General features: G+C 43.0%; 1 protein-coding gene across 1 annotated transcript in view; it reads left to right on the forward strand.

Moving 5' to 3' along the window:
- The window catches only part of LOC126531930 (uncharacterized), an 82,256-nt gene extending 65,465 nt beyond the window's left edge, over positions 1-16,791 (forward strand). Inside the window, exons 7-8 of the mRNA XM_055070683.2 lie at positions 11,509-11,778; positions 16,622-16,791. Of these exons, the coding sequence (XP_054926658.2) occupies positions 11,509-11,778; positions 16,622-16,749 (398 nt within the window). The 3' untranslated portion in view covers positions 16,750-16,791. The remainder of the gene's footprint in view (positions 1-11,508; positions 11,779-16,621) is intronic.
- Positions 16,792-17,013: the final 222 nt, after the last annotated feature.

The following is a 17,013-nucleotide window of genomic DNA, read 5'->3' on the forward strand; positions in this document are numbered from 1 at the left end:
AACAAAAACTCAATCCTTTAGATCGGTAGTTACCTACCTCGGTCATTACCAATACCCATCACGATTTCTTAGTCATCTAACGTCGTTTTTTCAAACTTTTTCATTTCAACGGTCGGTACTGTGGTTTATACTCCATGATATGAAAATCGTCCAACGTAAAAAAAAAAACTTCTGAATTTTGAACACAAGAACAAACACACCAGGCTCACGTGAATTTCACACATGTTTCGTATATTGAGGACTGAATTCCTTCAGACGTTAATAAAATATTCTAGGTCGCGTTGTGTGCATGCATTGCTGCTTAATATTGTACTGGCACGAAATTTTGCCAGTAGCATTTCCTCATCTAGCAGCCAGACGTAGCATCATACTTTAGGCGCTTATGTTCGTCTTATAGAAAAAAACTTCGCATTCCTAAGCAATGACTGCCCCATGCAGCTCGAATATTCTATACATTTCGTATGACACATCAAGTTTGTGGTGCGTCTAGCAACATGTACAAAATTAGTCTTTGCCCGTAGGCCACGCAGAACTGCTAATAAGCATAGCATTCTGTCTGTGCCAGCATGGTAACCCACCCGCCGGTTGTATATTTGCATTAAGTGAAATGTGGTAAAATTGCACGGGCCTGGAAAAAAGTCATCGACATCCTAAACTTCAAAAACGCAGCACACACCACATAGTGCGATGGCCTACGCTCCAGCAATTGCATAGCTGTGCATACACTTCTCACATACGAGGCTGGAGGCACGAACATCGAGACACCCTCTAGTGCAGCATCATTTTTTTACATTGATATATTTGAGAATGCTCATTAGCATATTTTGGTTGATGCCATGCGGCAACCACAACAAGCTTAGAATCTTTCAATGCTAATGATTATTTGACTCATGCAAGGCTCAGTTCATGTTTCAGGTCATTTTAGGCATCTTAAATGCGAAAAAAAATTCTAGTGTCCCATGGTAGGCAGCACACTTTTCTAATTCGCATGCGTCCCGTCGGAGAGCTAGAATTTGACTAAAAATGGCGGTGTATCCCTCTTTGAGAAATGATAGGCAACTTTATTGTTTTTATCTTTTATCGTGTACGTAGCGCGCAATTGTTGATTAAATGTTTCATATAATGTTATTGTGATAGACGGCATCTAACCAGCGACACCTACTCAACGACCCAAGTTGGCACCAAAGAGCTTCACTGAAGACCGCCAACTTCAATTGCTGCTCCTGAAATCAGCGTAGTTACAGCTTTATTGAATATATCTATGTTGCCTTCCTCTTACTGTTCTAAAGCTGCATGTTTGCGAGCGGCAACCTGAATTATTATGCTTTTAGCTTTATTGTGTGTAGATTGGCCTGTTATTTCTCGACTGATTTTGCTCTTTCTCCTCCCAAATTGAGAGAAATCCTAGACTTCACTAAACTGTGGTTACCGCCCTTTACGCTACCTAACACTCCTTTATCCTGCACTATGCTGGAGTCAGCAGACAGTACGAAATCTATTTGATTTCTCATTTCTCCATTTTGGCTGTTCCAGGTCCATTTTCTGTTACTGTGCTTCCTGAAGAAGATATTCACTATGCGGAGCTTATTCGCTTCCGTAAAATGTAAGATCTCTTCTCCAGTGCTCCCAGAATCGATGACGTCGTTGCCAATTGCTTGTTCCCCGGGCTGCGTTTTCCTAAATGTTGCATTTATTTCGCCCAGCACTACCGTATCCTGAGTTTGTACATTTTTAATCGCTAATTAAACGTCGGCATAAAACTTTTATTTTTTCATCATCATAACAGGAGGTTGGCTCGTAGGCTTCTACTATCATTATTCCATATGGGCTAATCAGTGTTTTGCGATTGTTACCTTCTCATTAATGCTGAAGGATTTATTAGTTACCCGCTACATTCTTGTAGCAGAGGACATGGTCGGTAATCAGCACCGTATAAGCCTCACCAGTTCTTCTAACCTCAGTAAGGCCAATAATATCCAAGGCTACGCCTGGCATTGAGCCCACCTGAGGTAGCCTCAATCGCGAATACTCGCGAGTTCAACGTTGTCAGGCTCACCTTCCAGGGGCAGCCTCTCCTGATCGATAGATTTTTAGCGCCCTCTACCACACCGCAGGTTCGACCGGCTCCTTGGTTAGGTGCTCTGCAGCCGCCGTGGGCTGAGCGCGATCGGTTAATTACAGGAGTCATGAAGAAGCCAGTCGCCGGATACAGCACAAGGGAGGCCAATTCCTGCTGTCCTGGGGGACTCCCTTTAAGCGACTCCCCTGCTATTATTGGTGCCATCTTCTTCGATCGCACACTGACGGGACATTGTTACGTGGACGATATCCTTGGAGTGGTGGATCAGTTCCGCCTCTTCGGTATCAGCAAGATGGGGCGCCAGCACACAGTAATTGCCAAGCACAAAACAGGCTGTATGAGACTTTTCATGAGCAGTGTATTGGAATGCATGGGTCAGTAAGTTTGCCAGCTAGGTCACCTGATCTCTCTGCACTCGATTTCCGTGTTTGCATGATCAACATGACGACGTCAGATGAGCTTAATGCAGGGGTAACGAATGTCTGCCGCGTTCCAGCGTCGGTCATCAAGAAAGCGATTGCACATGTTACAAAGCAGACTCAGACTCAGCACTGTGTAGCGGCAGAAGGGTACCGACTCGAACAAGCCATCTAGGCGGCGGCTGGTATTCAACAGGGCTTACGAATGCACATATCATACGCGTACACTAAAATCTGATGTCTTTGTTTTCTTTTGTGCAGACGGCCCGATTGCCAATATGACACATTTGGAAGCGGTAGAATTTCCTTTCTTGAACGCATTGGTTTTGCCCTTTCTCTACACATTGGTCACTTCCCGGTCTGTTTTATAGCTGTCATTCTTTTTGGCACGAACCTTTCTTCTGCAGCACGTATACACTTTCATGAGAAATAAAACCGTCACTTTGATTTGTCTTTCGTCCGAAGCAAGTTTCTGCCGCAAAAGATAGTAGCGCGCGTACTCTTTCGGATGCGGTGTGAGCAGGGCCGCGGTTTTGAAACATTCTACTCCCATTACATTGCTTTTCGCGTTTCGTCCGTAGTCAGAGTGGCGCTTTGGCCGGGTTATCAAGGGGCTTTTATTATCGATGTGATCAGTCGGCCTTGATAGAAGTATAATGTGTGTGACGGTGAAATCATAGGAAGCAATCGCTGCGAAGCCCCGCAACCTCGTGTTAGTACGTCTTCCATACCATTATCAAGGTGATGCGCTGTGTCCGAGTTCGCGACAGGCAAAGCAGGTGCTTTCAATCAGCTTTTTTAATGTCGCTCCTTTGTGATACGGGAGGCAGCGCAGTCACGTGGTATTTTTATATTTCGTAGGGTTGCTTTACCAGCAGGAAAAAAAATTGTATGCCATTAAAACGCAGCCTCAAATTTGGTAGTAAGATGTAATTTTGCGTACCTACAAAAGCCTTATTGACACTTTGATACCTAGGACAGTACTTCTCGTGGTTTATGGTTCCAATGCCTAGTTAAACCTCAGTAACGATAAAATTACTGGCAGCTACTCCACTGTACTGGAAACAGTATGTACTAGGTCTTCTTAGCGTAACGCAATTGCTCATTTATGAAATACTGGTGTACTGGTGGGGTTATGAAATACTGGTGTAATACCCTGTATACAGAGTCACACTCAAACACGGGATTACAGTTGAACTTTCATTTTGCCAAGTGCTAGCGGAGCCAAAACGGGAAAGAACAGCAAACAAAATGCAGTAAAGCTCGCTAGTAAATCATGTCTTTAATGAATATACATTAGGAGTGCTCACTGCTATCTGCGCATTCAAGGCAGCCCAATTCGTTGTCTGTGTCTATGGCATGGATTCGAGTGGGCAACACACCACACACACACACACACACACGCACGCACGCACGCACACACACACACACACACACACACACACACACATATATATATATATATATATATATATATATATATATATATATATGTATAAATGTGTGTGTGTGTGTGTGTGTGTGTATGTAGTATATAGGGAAAATAAGAACGTCGGGAGAATGTCGGAAACTCCTCTGTGATGCGTATGCGTAAGCATTGTGCCACTTGCTCAACTGAATGGCAGTCGCCTTCACTATAATGTCATGCCACTTGATACAAACCTTCAAAAGTCTTATCGCTGCTCACTAACATTGTCAGACTTTCCTCCAACCGATATAAGTCCTTATCCCTCGTTAGCAAACTGTCCATCCGCATAGGACGATTATCAACCAGGATGAGACCGATACAACGTCTCATCACTCCTTATGATCCTTATGAACTCGTTCATTGGTTATCTGCTTGTGTTTCGCGACGGGACGCTCATGAGCCCTCCGAGATTGGTAGCATTTTGGTCGGTGAATGAACGAACGCCCTATCGGTAGGCGCATCGCGAGACCACCGTAACGCATCAGGATTTGGCATGTTTCGAAATTTTCCTGATTGATACACATATCCAATTGACCTCTACACTTGGTCGTACAGATGGCCATCATGAAATAATTCAATAAAGCCTTGATAAAAAATGTTCTTGGACACCTGTTCTGCACTGCCGTTACAAAATGCATAGATCCATCTCGTGCAAGCGCGCGTGTTTATGAAGTGGGTCAGACACTCGGCTTGTGAGCGTGGGGTTGTAGGTGCAAATAACTGCACCAACGCGTTTTCTTTAGAAATAATTTTGTTTTATACATTATTTCTTTATAGTGATTCGTCTTACATCATGGACGGACGGACAGGATTCCTTAATGGGTAGCCACAGAAATCAATTTAAAGAAAAATGGCTCCAATGAAAGCGGTGAAACTAGTTGTCCAGTAAAGTTATGTTATCATCTGATCGGATGGACCAGTGTGACATAGCCCTTAACTGGGTCCTGCAGAGCGTAGAGCAAGACGCCGTTGTGTATTTTGATGTTGCTCTTTCACTCATCGCTCAATGTACTCCCGCTCCGCTTCAAGCATCCTAACTTTGCTTGGCGTGCTTTGGACAGGAATCTAGCCTGAGAGAGACGTCGTTGTACGTATTGTTGCGACTTGCTCTAGCGTTTAGGCCACGGAGGTTTCAGGCACGAGCATGTGTACGTTCAGAAGAAGATGGCAATAAAATGATTTATTTTACCCTTTTACCGTGGTTGCAGATGTGGAAGCTCTCTACATGTCTGAGCAGACATCAAGACACGTGAGGAGGACACATATCTGCTGACAGCAGGACACACACTGCACCAAATGTGTCCGCTTTTAAAGCAGTTTGTTTCCCAAGGTGACTAGACTATGGAATCTGATAACTCTCTCTCTCGTACTCTTCCAACCGTCCAATCTATCGCAAGATCCCTCACTTGACGTCGAACCGTTCCGCCGGACTCCGCCTCCAATGTTTCCCTATCGTGCCCGAATGCGAGCAACCACTTGTCAATCTAGGAACCTGATGTCGACGTCGTACCCATGGTAGCCCTCGACGTTGGCCCCTTTCATCAATTCTTGTGCTCTCCGTGAAGGTCCGCTTGTGGGGGTCAGGTTTAGGTAGAGTGGTTTTTGCGGTAGTTACCACCTCCACTGAGTGCGGGGGTTGTCACCTCAAAGTGACCTTCTTTGTTTTCACGTGACAGTCGATGTCGGGCCCCGTCATTGTTTAGGCTGGTTGCCTTATGGGAAGCGTCCAAGCAATGCTCATCGCCTTTATGAGAGGTAACAACATCGAAGTTGCGGTTCATATTGCCGCTCATCGTGTTCACGCTGCTCCTGTAGAGTCCTAACTGTACATAGTCTTTCGATGGCGCTGACAGAGTACAAAAAATCAATTGCTAAGCTGTTCTGCTGTTACAAACGAAATTGCAGTTATGTCACTCCCTGCTGGATATGTTATAATTACCGCTTCCCGTCAACTGTAGTTTATGCAACCTGAATATTTACCAGGAAATGCTTGCGGCGTACGGTATGCGCGCAGTTGAGCATTCTGGTTCATTTTTTCGCTTCCGCAGCGCCGGCGCCTCAGCTTCTGCAGATTAGCGGAGGCGAGTGTCATCTGTTGGTGGGGCAAGGAACTCCATGGCGGGTGCCTCCCACTGCGATTGGTTGACTTTTTGCCCACAAACGCTTCAAATGCAATTGAACGGCAGAGTTATAGAGCTTCGCTGTAATAACGCGGCACTGCTGACATACGCCAATGGGAACTGACGCTTGCAACGTTTAACACCCGAACATTCTCGAGTGAAGCTAGCCAAGCAGAACTTTTTGATGAACTATAAGGCATTCTTTGTGATATCATTAGCCTTAGTGAGGTTAGAGGAATTGATGAGGGTTACATAGAGCTGACAAATGGACACGTCTTCTGCTATAGAGGACTTACAGAGACGAAGCAGTACGGATTTGTACGGGTTCGTAGTACGGTAAGTTGTTGGTGTGTTAAATCGGAATCGAAATGCATTACCTTTTAAAGTTAAGCGTCTCATTTATCATGCTCTCTTCCATTCACACATCAGTTACTGTTCACTTATATGGGGTCACTACAACGCAAAATATTCAAATACTGGAAATACTTCAAAAGAAAGCGTTTCGGGCGATAGCGAACGTTTCTTTTTTCCAACATACGCAACAGCTTTTCCGACAAAACAGAATAATCAGAGCTCGTGAAATATATAAATTGAAAACATTACTAAGCTATAAAATGCTATGCTGGGAAAGCTCGATTCATTCCTAACCCTGGCAACTTTACAAGAAAATAGAAGCATATATTTATATCGTCGCCAGCCACCATGGCAGATCCCTTTCTCACGTACTAATTATGGCTGTCAACGCCTTAAATGTACATTACCTTCCCTACTTAACTATTTCAACCAACAATATGTTGATGCGTTATCTCTTAACAAAACTTAAATATTGGATTTATTCTTATAGATGTGTATTGTTAACTGCTCTAACAGTTCCGCAGAACTTATCATATACTGTCGTTGTGTCTATACGTTCACACTTGTAACTATTATTCCTAGAATCCAGGTTTCCGCTGCAGTGATTGTGCCTGGACCACGTGAGAGTGTTTGCGTTGTAAACTGGATGCTGCAAAGGGCGCCTTCGGGTTTATAAAATTCGAGGATGTAATGGCGCCCTGGGCTGCGTTGCCGGGGTGTCTGTCGCGAAAGCAGCAGACTGTATGAAGATTTTCTTTTTCTATCTGTTAACACAGATGCATATATGTATTTACAAGTATGTAAAATAATTTCTCAAAAAATAACGTTTCCTGGTGGAAGTAACTTGTGTTTATTGGACACTTCTATGACATTTGTTGTATATATATATTGCTTTTGCATTCTTGTGATATACGATATTGCGTGTGTTAAATAATAATATGGAAGATTACAGATTGTGCTTTTATACTTACACAACTCTACTATAACTAGTTTCTATAACATGAAAGTATCTACATGTATTTGTATTTAAAATACTGTTATACGCACACTTTACGCGTGATTGTATTGCTACACCAGCCGCTACTCTGCCTGTCTGGGAGACCGGAGCTTTGTCAAGCCGAAGAAATTTCGGCTTTTTTTTTTCGGCTCTCCCTTTTTCACCTTGTATCCAGTGGTGAAAATAAAAATCATTATGATGATGATGATGATTAGGATTGCTTATCCAAAAGAACACAGTGGGCAACAGTGACGAATTCTACGGCATTAACGAGGGACTATCAGTAGTCGTAATAATCCTGAATTAGACATAAAGACTAAAGGTAGTACAAGCCTACGCTCCAACCTTCAGCCAAGATAATGAATACCACAGTTTTATGTTTAATTAGCGATGCGCAAAGTGCAAACTCAGTGTACTTTAGTCATGGCGACTTCATTGCAAAAGTGGGCTAAATCAGGCTGGTGAAGAAGCAATTATCAACTGCGGTGTCAATTCTAGGAACAATTGAGTAGAGATGTTGATAAAATTCGAGGAAAGCAATAAGCTGCGAATAATGTATACCTTCTACAGGAAGCTATGAACAAAAAGTGGACCTGTAAAAGTCCTAATGGAGATCAAGAAATGAAATTGATATCATTCTTTCTGCGGATCGCAGCATAGTGCAGGATGTAGTAGTGTGAAATGCAGCGAAGCACAATGATCATAGGTTAGGGGAGGCCTAGGGTTTACCTCCATTTGAAGAGAAAGAATAGTGAATTTAGTCAGAAAGTAACAGGCCAACCTAGACGCAGTAAGGGTAAAAGAAGACCAATTCAGGTTCGAACTTGCAGACAAATTTGCAGCCTTAGAACAAAAAGATGAAGACGATATAGAGGTAATGAATGAAGCCATAACAAGGGTGACGTCAGAAGTAATTGCAGTGGGAGGTAAAGCACCAAGGCAACGATACGTAAGCTTTCGCAAGTAACAAAGGACATAATAAAGAAACGAGAAAGAATGGAAGGGTCCAACTGAAGAGATCAGAGAGAATTCGCGGAAGTGTCAAAACTGATCGACAAGGAAAAAATATGGAATATTCTAAATTATAACGTGAGAAAGACGCAGGAAGTAGTAAAAAAGAGGGCGAAGCATGAAATCAATGAGAAAGAATGTAGGTATAGGAAAAGCCGAGATGTATGCACTGAAAGATAAACAGGGTATATCAACAGCAATCTCGAAGATATAATAAAAGCAGCGGCATAATTCTATACTGACCTGTACATTGCCAAGAGGAGCCACGGTACCTCCATTCGAAGTAGTAATGAAGAGGTTACAGAGGGTTCTTCCTTAACCAACAATAAAGTTAGAAGGTCCTTGCAAGACATGAAACGGGCTAATGAGGTGGAAAAAGACGGAATACAAGTCCATTTAATCAAAGATGGAGGAGACATACTGCATGGAAAATGGCGGCCCTTTATATGAACTGTCTATCGACTTGAAGTGCCCCAGAGAACTGGAAGAATCGCCACATTACACTAATCCGCAAAAAGCGAGACGTCACACAAGTGAAAAATTATAGGCCCGTTAGCTTACTTCGAGTAATAAAAAGATGTTCACCATGATGATCTCCAAAACAACAAGGGTAGCATTGGACTTCAGTCAGCCAAGGGAACAGGGTGGTTTTAGAAAGGGGTACTCTACAATTGATCACATCCATGTCATCAATGATGTAATAGATAAACCGGCGGAGTACGATGAGCCTCTCTATATGGCTCAATTCATTACGAAAATGCATTTGATTCTGTAGAGATACAAGCAGTCATAGAGGCATTACGCAATCAAGGAGTACAGAGCGCTTACGTGAATATCTTGCAAAGCATCTATAGAGATTCCACAGCTGACCCAATTCTCCACATGTAGGAAGATACCTATAAAGAAAGGGATCAAACTAGGAGATTCAATGTCTCCAGTGCTATTCACTGCATCCTTGGGAGAAGTATTCAAGCTATTAAATTGGGAAGGCTAGGATATAGGAGTACGCATCAACGGCGAATATCTCAGCAACCTTCGATTTGCGGATAACATTGTCGTGCTCAGCAACACTGGGGGTGACTTACAACAAATGATTGAGGACCTAAACAGAAAGAGTATAAGAGTGGGGTTAATATAATAAAGGTTATTTGCAGAAGACAAAGATAATGATGAATAGCCGGGCAAGAGAACCAGAGTTCACTATCGCTAGTCAGCCTCTAGAATCTGTGAAGGAGTAGGTTCATCTTGTTGAATTACTCACAGGGAAATCTGATCATGAGAAAGAAATTTACACAAGAACAAAACTGGGTTGGAGCCCATACGGCAGACATTGTAAGATCCTGACTGGAGTTTGCCATTATCATTGAAAAGAAATGTGTGCAATCAATGCATTCTACCAATGCTAACATAGGGGCACGAACTTGGAAACACGCGAAGAAGCTTGAAAACAAATCGAGAACCGCGCAAAGAGCGATGATTAAAAAAAATGTTAGCCTTAACGTTAAGAGACAGGAAGAGAGAGGTGTGGATTAGAGCGCAAACGGTGATAGCCGTTTGACATGAAGAGAAAAAATCCAGCTTGGCAGGTTATGTAATGCGTAGGCTAGATAACCGGTGGACCATTAGGGTTAGGGAATGGGTGCCAAGAGAAGGGAAGTGCAGTCGAGGATGGCAGAAGAATAGGTGGAGTGATGAAATTAAAAAATTCGCAAATGCCAGTGGGAATTGGTTGGCTCAGGACAGGAGTAATTGCAGATTGCAGGGAGAGGCTTTCGTCCTGCAGTGGACATAAAATAAAATTATGAGGATGATGATGGAAATGACGGTGATGATGATGAACTAAGTCTAGGCAATAAGAGAAGATTCACATAGTTGGGCGAACATTAGCAATGGTAAATCAGCGTGAAAGACATGAACTAAAAGACGGCTTCGGACGGACACAGATCCTCCCTGTGTTTTTCTCACTGCTTGAACTGTCATAATGCCCAAACCTGCCATGCTGTGACACCTTGGCAGGAGGTACATTGCACTGAAGAAACGAGAATTTTTTTCAGCATCTCGTAGATAGGATGTCAAACACGAGTAATTCTCTTGAAGTCATAAGTGCGGCGGTTAAGGGAGACCTATATGAGAAATTTACGACAAGCTTAGCAGGCACATTTTGTTCTGCAAAAATAGACTTTCGCATCGAAAACAGGTTCTATGCAATTATATCTTTATTGTTTCTTCAGTCTTCACTATATCACTATAGCAGACGGAATAATGCTCGCCTGCACAAAGCAATCTTGATGCATCGCCCAGATATATTTCCCAATGTTGTGAACAAGGGCGGAAAAAATTATCCGGTGATTAACACACTCGCTTTTTTTAAGTTTGGGTGCAGCTCTATACGTGCTATCATTTCGCGATAGATTGAGGCAAAGGATTTGAAAGAGGCATGTAGCAGAGGCAGTAATCTTCGAAAAGCTGATCTGCCGGTAAAGCGCGTCGGCTTTTATACGTGGCTTGTCGAAGTCTTCACTCTAATTGCTGGTGCCCCGTGGCTTCCAGAATGTACAGCACAATTCCGGTCTCTGATAGAATCAAATTACAAAACAATCGGAAACTATGGCCATCGAAACATGCGCGTACGAGACCAATCAAGCAAACCGAACAGGCGCGATGGAGAGCTATCGCTAAGAGACGATAGTAGGAAACGAGTTGTCCGGGTGAAATTAGATGTGAGTACGCATCGAGTGGTCGGGCGGGTCCGCATGACCCATTTTCCCGAACGCACGTCACTGAATGGGCCGCTCGCTTTGGTCTCTGCCTTTCGTGGCTTGCGCCTTTCATATGTCGTTGCGCTCTCACTCTTTCACCTTTCCCTGTGGTCGTCGCTCCGTTACGCCGCCGACGCCAACGTTCGCAGAAGGAAATGGCGCCTAAATGCTGCGAAAGGATAACTTTTTATGAGGGAGCGTTTTTTTTTTACTTACGTTCACTTAGTGTCATCTCACACATCAGAATTCTCGTAGGTCTGTCCAAAAGTGTCGCGCACATTGTTAAATTATTTTTTCCAGGAGACGCTGGCTACTATGACGAAGAGGGACGCTTTCATTTCGTCCAGAGGATGAAGGAGTTAATCAAGTGCATGGACAACCAGGTTGTTCCGGCTGAACTCGAGCAACTGCTTCTGCAGGAGCACTCGGCAGACATTGCCGAAGTTGCAGTGGTCGGAATACCGCACGCTCAGTACGGCGAAGCACCAGTTGCTGCTGTAGTGCTAAAGGAAAAGCCCATGACCTGTTGCACTACAGAGCTGACGGATAAAATTAGAAGAACCATCGCAGGTACGGCTATGCATCTGCGCCCATTATGAGCAGTATGTAATTAATAATTATTTGCGATAGTGTAGGATTACAAGCGGTTTCGGCAGCTGAGACGGAGAACATTTCTAAAGAGACACCTTCTTAGGGATGAAAATAGTGCAATGTCTTCAGAAAGTGCCTAAATCTACGCCACACCTACGTGCCAACAATCGAGCTTTCACCTCAAATATTGGCAGAATGGCGGATCTGGCTTCGTGAGCGAGTTGGTAATGACTGTTGACGTGAGCAGCGCAACAAAAAGCACAGAATACGGGGCTTCAACTTCATATAGAGCTGCTTCACATGAACGCATATGTTCCAGTCATCACATGTGCAAACTACGAACCCGTACAAACAAAATGGGGCGACACGTGCCTTGCTTGAGTCACGTCATTTTCAGCTTACTTGTATTTCGAATATATTGACAGGTGAACTCGTTTATCTTTTACGGGTGAGCGCTTTTAATGCTATACTTAAAAATCGAAATATCGCTCAGCGGAGGACGCGTCTACATGTATCGGAAGTTTCTAGAATATCATCGATGCATCTATCCGCATGTCTGTTGTCGCCGAACCTTCTGTAATCTGATTGCATGTATGCGCGATGCGAATGGTGTAGAACTTTGTGGAAGGCACGCGGGTCCCAACGGTTAATCTGGAATATTCGACGACTGATGTATAAAAGCCGGCGCGCTTAACCCGCTGATCCGATTTTTGACGATTGCCGAGTGTGTTTGCCGCTATCGTTGTTCTTTGGGTGTAGCCTGCTTTTGAGGGCACAAGTTCCACAATAAAACGTTGGTTTCTATAATCAGAGTTTGGCTGCCTTTTTCACCGTCCCTACTACGTGACGATATTGTACTTATGGCGCATTTCGAGATATTGCTTTGTTGTGCCATGCAACGACTAACTTTACCATCTTCGCTGACCAGGCTCCATTGTCAAAATTTCCAGGTCTAGCTGTTCCCTTTATTTATGACGTGGACGGCGTCGCCTGCACTCGAATAACAAATGACGCAGTTTTTCTTTTAGCTCTGTCCTGTCCTGTATGTTTGCCTCCTATCCTAGATTAGGAGACGTTCTCTCCTCGGCGACAACCGTGAAGCATTTCTAGCTAACCGTTTGTAACCAAATTTTTCATAAGCTAAGTGTATTTTGGAAAATAGGTATTTAGTTTCTTAGTTATAAAATTTTATTATCTTAAGGTTACTGCACAATTACATGAAACATTCATTTGAAGTTGCAGTTACGGAAACAAGAGGTTTAGTTTCATTACCATCATCATTGTCTTTATCAGCCTATTTACGTCCACAGCAGGACGAAGGTTTCTCCCTGTGATCTCCAATTACTCCGGTCCTGCGCCAACCGATTCCATCGTGCACCTGCAAATGTCCTAATTTCGTCATCCCACCTTCTCTTCTGCCGTCTTCGACTGCGCTTCGCTTCTCTTGGCACCCATTCTGTATTTCTAATGACACACAGGTTATCCATCCTATGCATTACATGGCCTGCTGAGCTCTATTTTTCCCTCTTAATGCAAACTATAATATCGGCTATCCCAGTTTGCTCTCAGGTCCACCCCGCTCTGTTCCTCTCTCTTAACTTTACGCCTAATATTTTTGTTCCGTTGCTCTTTGCACCGTCCTTGTTATCTAGTTTCCTTATGAACCTCCACGTTTCTGCCCACATGTAAGCACCGGTAGAATGCAGTGATTGTACACCTCCCTTTTCTGCAGTAGTGGAAAGCTGTTAGGATCTGGCAATGCCTGCAGTATGCACCCCAACCAATTTATTTCTCTGTATATTTATTTTTGTATTTATTTTTCTGTAAATTTCCTTCTTATGATCAGGGTGGCATGCCAGTAAAGGAACTAGACAAGCGTACTTTTTTGAGACTGTAGAGGCTGAATAGCGATCGTTAACTCTCTTTCCCTTGCCAGGCATTATGTTTGTCTTCTGCACAATAATCTCGAACCCAACTCTTGCACTTTCTTTTAAAGTCCTCAATGATTTGTTGTAATTCTTTCCTTGTTTTGCTGTATAGAACAATGTCATCTGAATATCGAAGCTTGCTGAGATATTTGCTATTGATCCTCACTCCTAAGCCCCCCCCAGTTTAGCCTTCCTAACCTTACCAGCTAAGTTTTTCAGTTCTTGGGTTTTACGTGCCAAGAGCACGATATGGTTATGAGGCATACCGTAGTTAGGGACTCCGGTATAGTTTTTACAATTAGGGTTTTTATTGTGCATCTATATCGGAGTACATGCAAATGCATTTCCATTTAGCCACCTTCAAGATAAGGCTACCGAGGCAGGGTGAAACCCACGACATCCATCCAGCTCAGCCACGCACCGCCATAGCAACTTAGCTACCTCAGTGGTAATCTTAGGTTTAACCATACGCAGTATGACACACGATGTGCGTATACGATGAAACAGCTATTTCGATCACAATTTTATGTGGTATATTCCTCCTTGACCAGTGCAGTTTCTTGAGCACTTGTGCGATCTTAAACATACAAATTTCACATAATTAAATAATAAAATGACTGTCGTGTTTTCTTTTGCTGGAGAATTATCAGATAGTTTGTACCTTGTAGGTTGCACAAATATGAAGTCATTTACAGTTGTGGTGTGTCTCACAACACGTAAGAGGCGGCCTCAGCTCTGGCCCAACTCCGAGGCCGCCTATTCAAATATACGTAGAACGCACAAATGGTTGTCTGGAAAAATTCCCTTAGCCAATATTGATCAAATTTATTGCGCTTGAGAGCTAAAGTTAGATTCTACTGGCTCTTTGAATTTAAATCTTATTTTATGATCTGTATATATTTACAAAAAATTCCAAAGATCGCTAAGATTGAAAAAGTGCAAGCAGAAAGTTTACGAATTAGTAACGCTGCACGAAGAAGAGGTATCGCAATTCTCTAAACTGCATGAACTAGATCACTGAAAGCGGGCAAATAACAATGTTTACATGGGTTTAGCAGCAGTTCGACTCACATATATTGATACCATTACTAGGCACGTAAAATACATCAATTATGTCAGCTTCGGATGCACCATCAGATGCAATTGACAGAATTGTGCTACCTGTTTTCATTCATGAGTTGGAGATATAAACTAGAGTTTCGTTTTCTGGACATTTGTGACATTCAGAAATTTTAGTAGAATCAATTATAGTACAAATAAAGAACATCCTTCCTTCAGTTACTACAGTTTTACTTTTTGTTTTAAATACATATGCTTCAAATATATGGTGCTGTGTTAGCCAAAATAAAAGGCGATTTATTCTTTTCCATGCATTTGCCTAGGTAATACAGCTGTCTTAACTAGCTTGCTACGTAACTAATCTAGTGCGTTCGCCTCCAAAGCTTGTAATTCAGCTTACGCTTCGAGAGCAGTTTTGCGATGCTCTGCTTTTGTTTTCTCCAATACCCTCACTTCATGAATTGAATCTTGTAGGAATATAACACATCATAATCAGCTACGCTGGTGGTACAAGGACCACACTCACACAGTTGCCAGAGCACCTCCAAAGAATGTCTGCAGACAAACCTGGTGTTATGCAGGCAATCGACACATGCTCCTTCAACGACAATCCAACTTACCGCACCAAGATGTATCACCTCGTATTTAGGCACATTCTACGGGCGACCTCCTGCATGTGCTACCCCGTGCAGATGGTTGGGTAGCAGGGGCCCCCGACAGCATTAATGTCCTTACTAGACTCGTGCAAATACACACGTAAATAGAGCCATTTCTCTTTGCTGAGGAGCTACAGTGGGAGATCCACTCAGCTGTCCAAACTTCTGAGCTTCCCTCGTTTACCCATAGCATTGGCAGGAGCTGTGGTTGCTGATGGCCCAAATTTTCTTTTGTACAATGCTGATAGAGATTTTGATGCTCCCAAGCTCAAATTCAGCTCAGTCACTATATAAACAAAGCAAAAGCTGCTACCGTTAATAGGGAAAATAAATTTGCAATAAAATTAAGACGAGTCATTCACTCTCGCAATATTTATCTTAATGCTGAACAGCAATATTTCGGCAGATCAAAGTGCTTATTAACGATTTGAATCTCATCAAGGAATTTACGATTTTTGTGTATGCCAGTAAATTGGTGGTATACACTTCTGTTACTAACTTGGCGCATTTTGTCAGCTTGGTGTATATGTCTAGCACTGTCGAAGGTCCTGACGAGAACTAGCTTTAACTCATCAGGCTCTTTGCCGCTTTCGGCGGCGTGAGCGACTAGCGGGGCTTTCAGATTGACCATTTCAGCCCTTTATACCTGCATGAAAATTGTTTATAATGATTTCCAAAATCAAATGGTGCTCTTTGTAGAGAAATGTTCGAATCTTGGGGTGTGTGACGCGCACCTTCATATGTACCAGCACCTATCTTGGTTCGCATGGTGCTGAAGAATGCAGTGCCTTATTAGCTACCTTGCAGTATATCATGTTTTTTTCTAAAAGTTTCGGTCCAGGTGGGGAGCCTCGCTGACTAGCTCAGATCTCCTGGACCAACATTGGGCCCTCCAGAAAGCGCGGGGGGGCCACCGAAAGACAGGGTATCTCTGTTGCTCCCGGCTCGGCCTAGACCCACGACATCGATTTTCGGGATGTTCAATAAAGTGGTCACACACGCACAGGAGTCTACAAACATTGCACTGCTTTTAAAAAGGCCGACGACTATCAATAAATCTACAATCGAAGTGATAGAAAATCATAGTACGTTATGAACATTGAAGGTACTGCACTATGTCGTGCCCATATTCTATTACTATGCTCTTTTTTTATGAAATTTACTGTTCTTGTTTTCCAGAAAAGTTGGCTGTCCACAAGCAACTTTACGGGGGTGTCTTCTTCCTGGACTTGTTGCCCAAGACTGAAACGGGAAAAATAAACAGAACAGCACTCGTGGAACAGTGTGCTGCTAAACAATGTTTGTAATGAATAAATAAGCTTTCACGGTATGAACACCGGTTCCCCTTTCATTGACTGTTTTCTGAAAGGACCCCAACACGAAGTAGGATCATGATTCTTGACCCATCACTATTTCTCAGATTGATGGTGTGAACGTTTTAACGGCTGCTAACTTATTAGTATGCAGATATTGTTGATGCAAAAATTTTGACGACATATTTGACGACAGTTTCGAGTATAGAAAGACTATTTACAATATATACACAAGCAAAGCCAGTGTAGGCACAGACA

The sequence above is a fragment of the Dermacentor andersoni genome, chromosome 4 (assembly GCF_023375885.2).
Source record: "Dermacentor andersoni chromosome 4, qqDerAnde1_hic_scaffold, whole genome shotgun sequence".
Taxonomy (NCBI): domain Eukaryota; kingdom Metazoa; phylum Arthropoda; class Arachnida; order Ixodida; family Ixodidae; genus Dermacentor; species Dermacentor andersoni.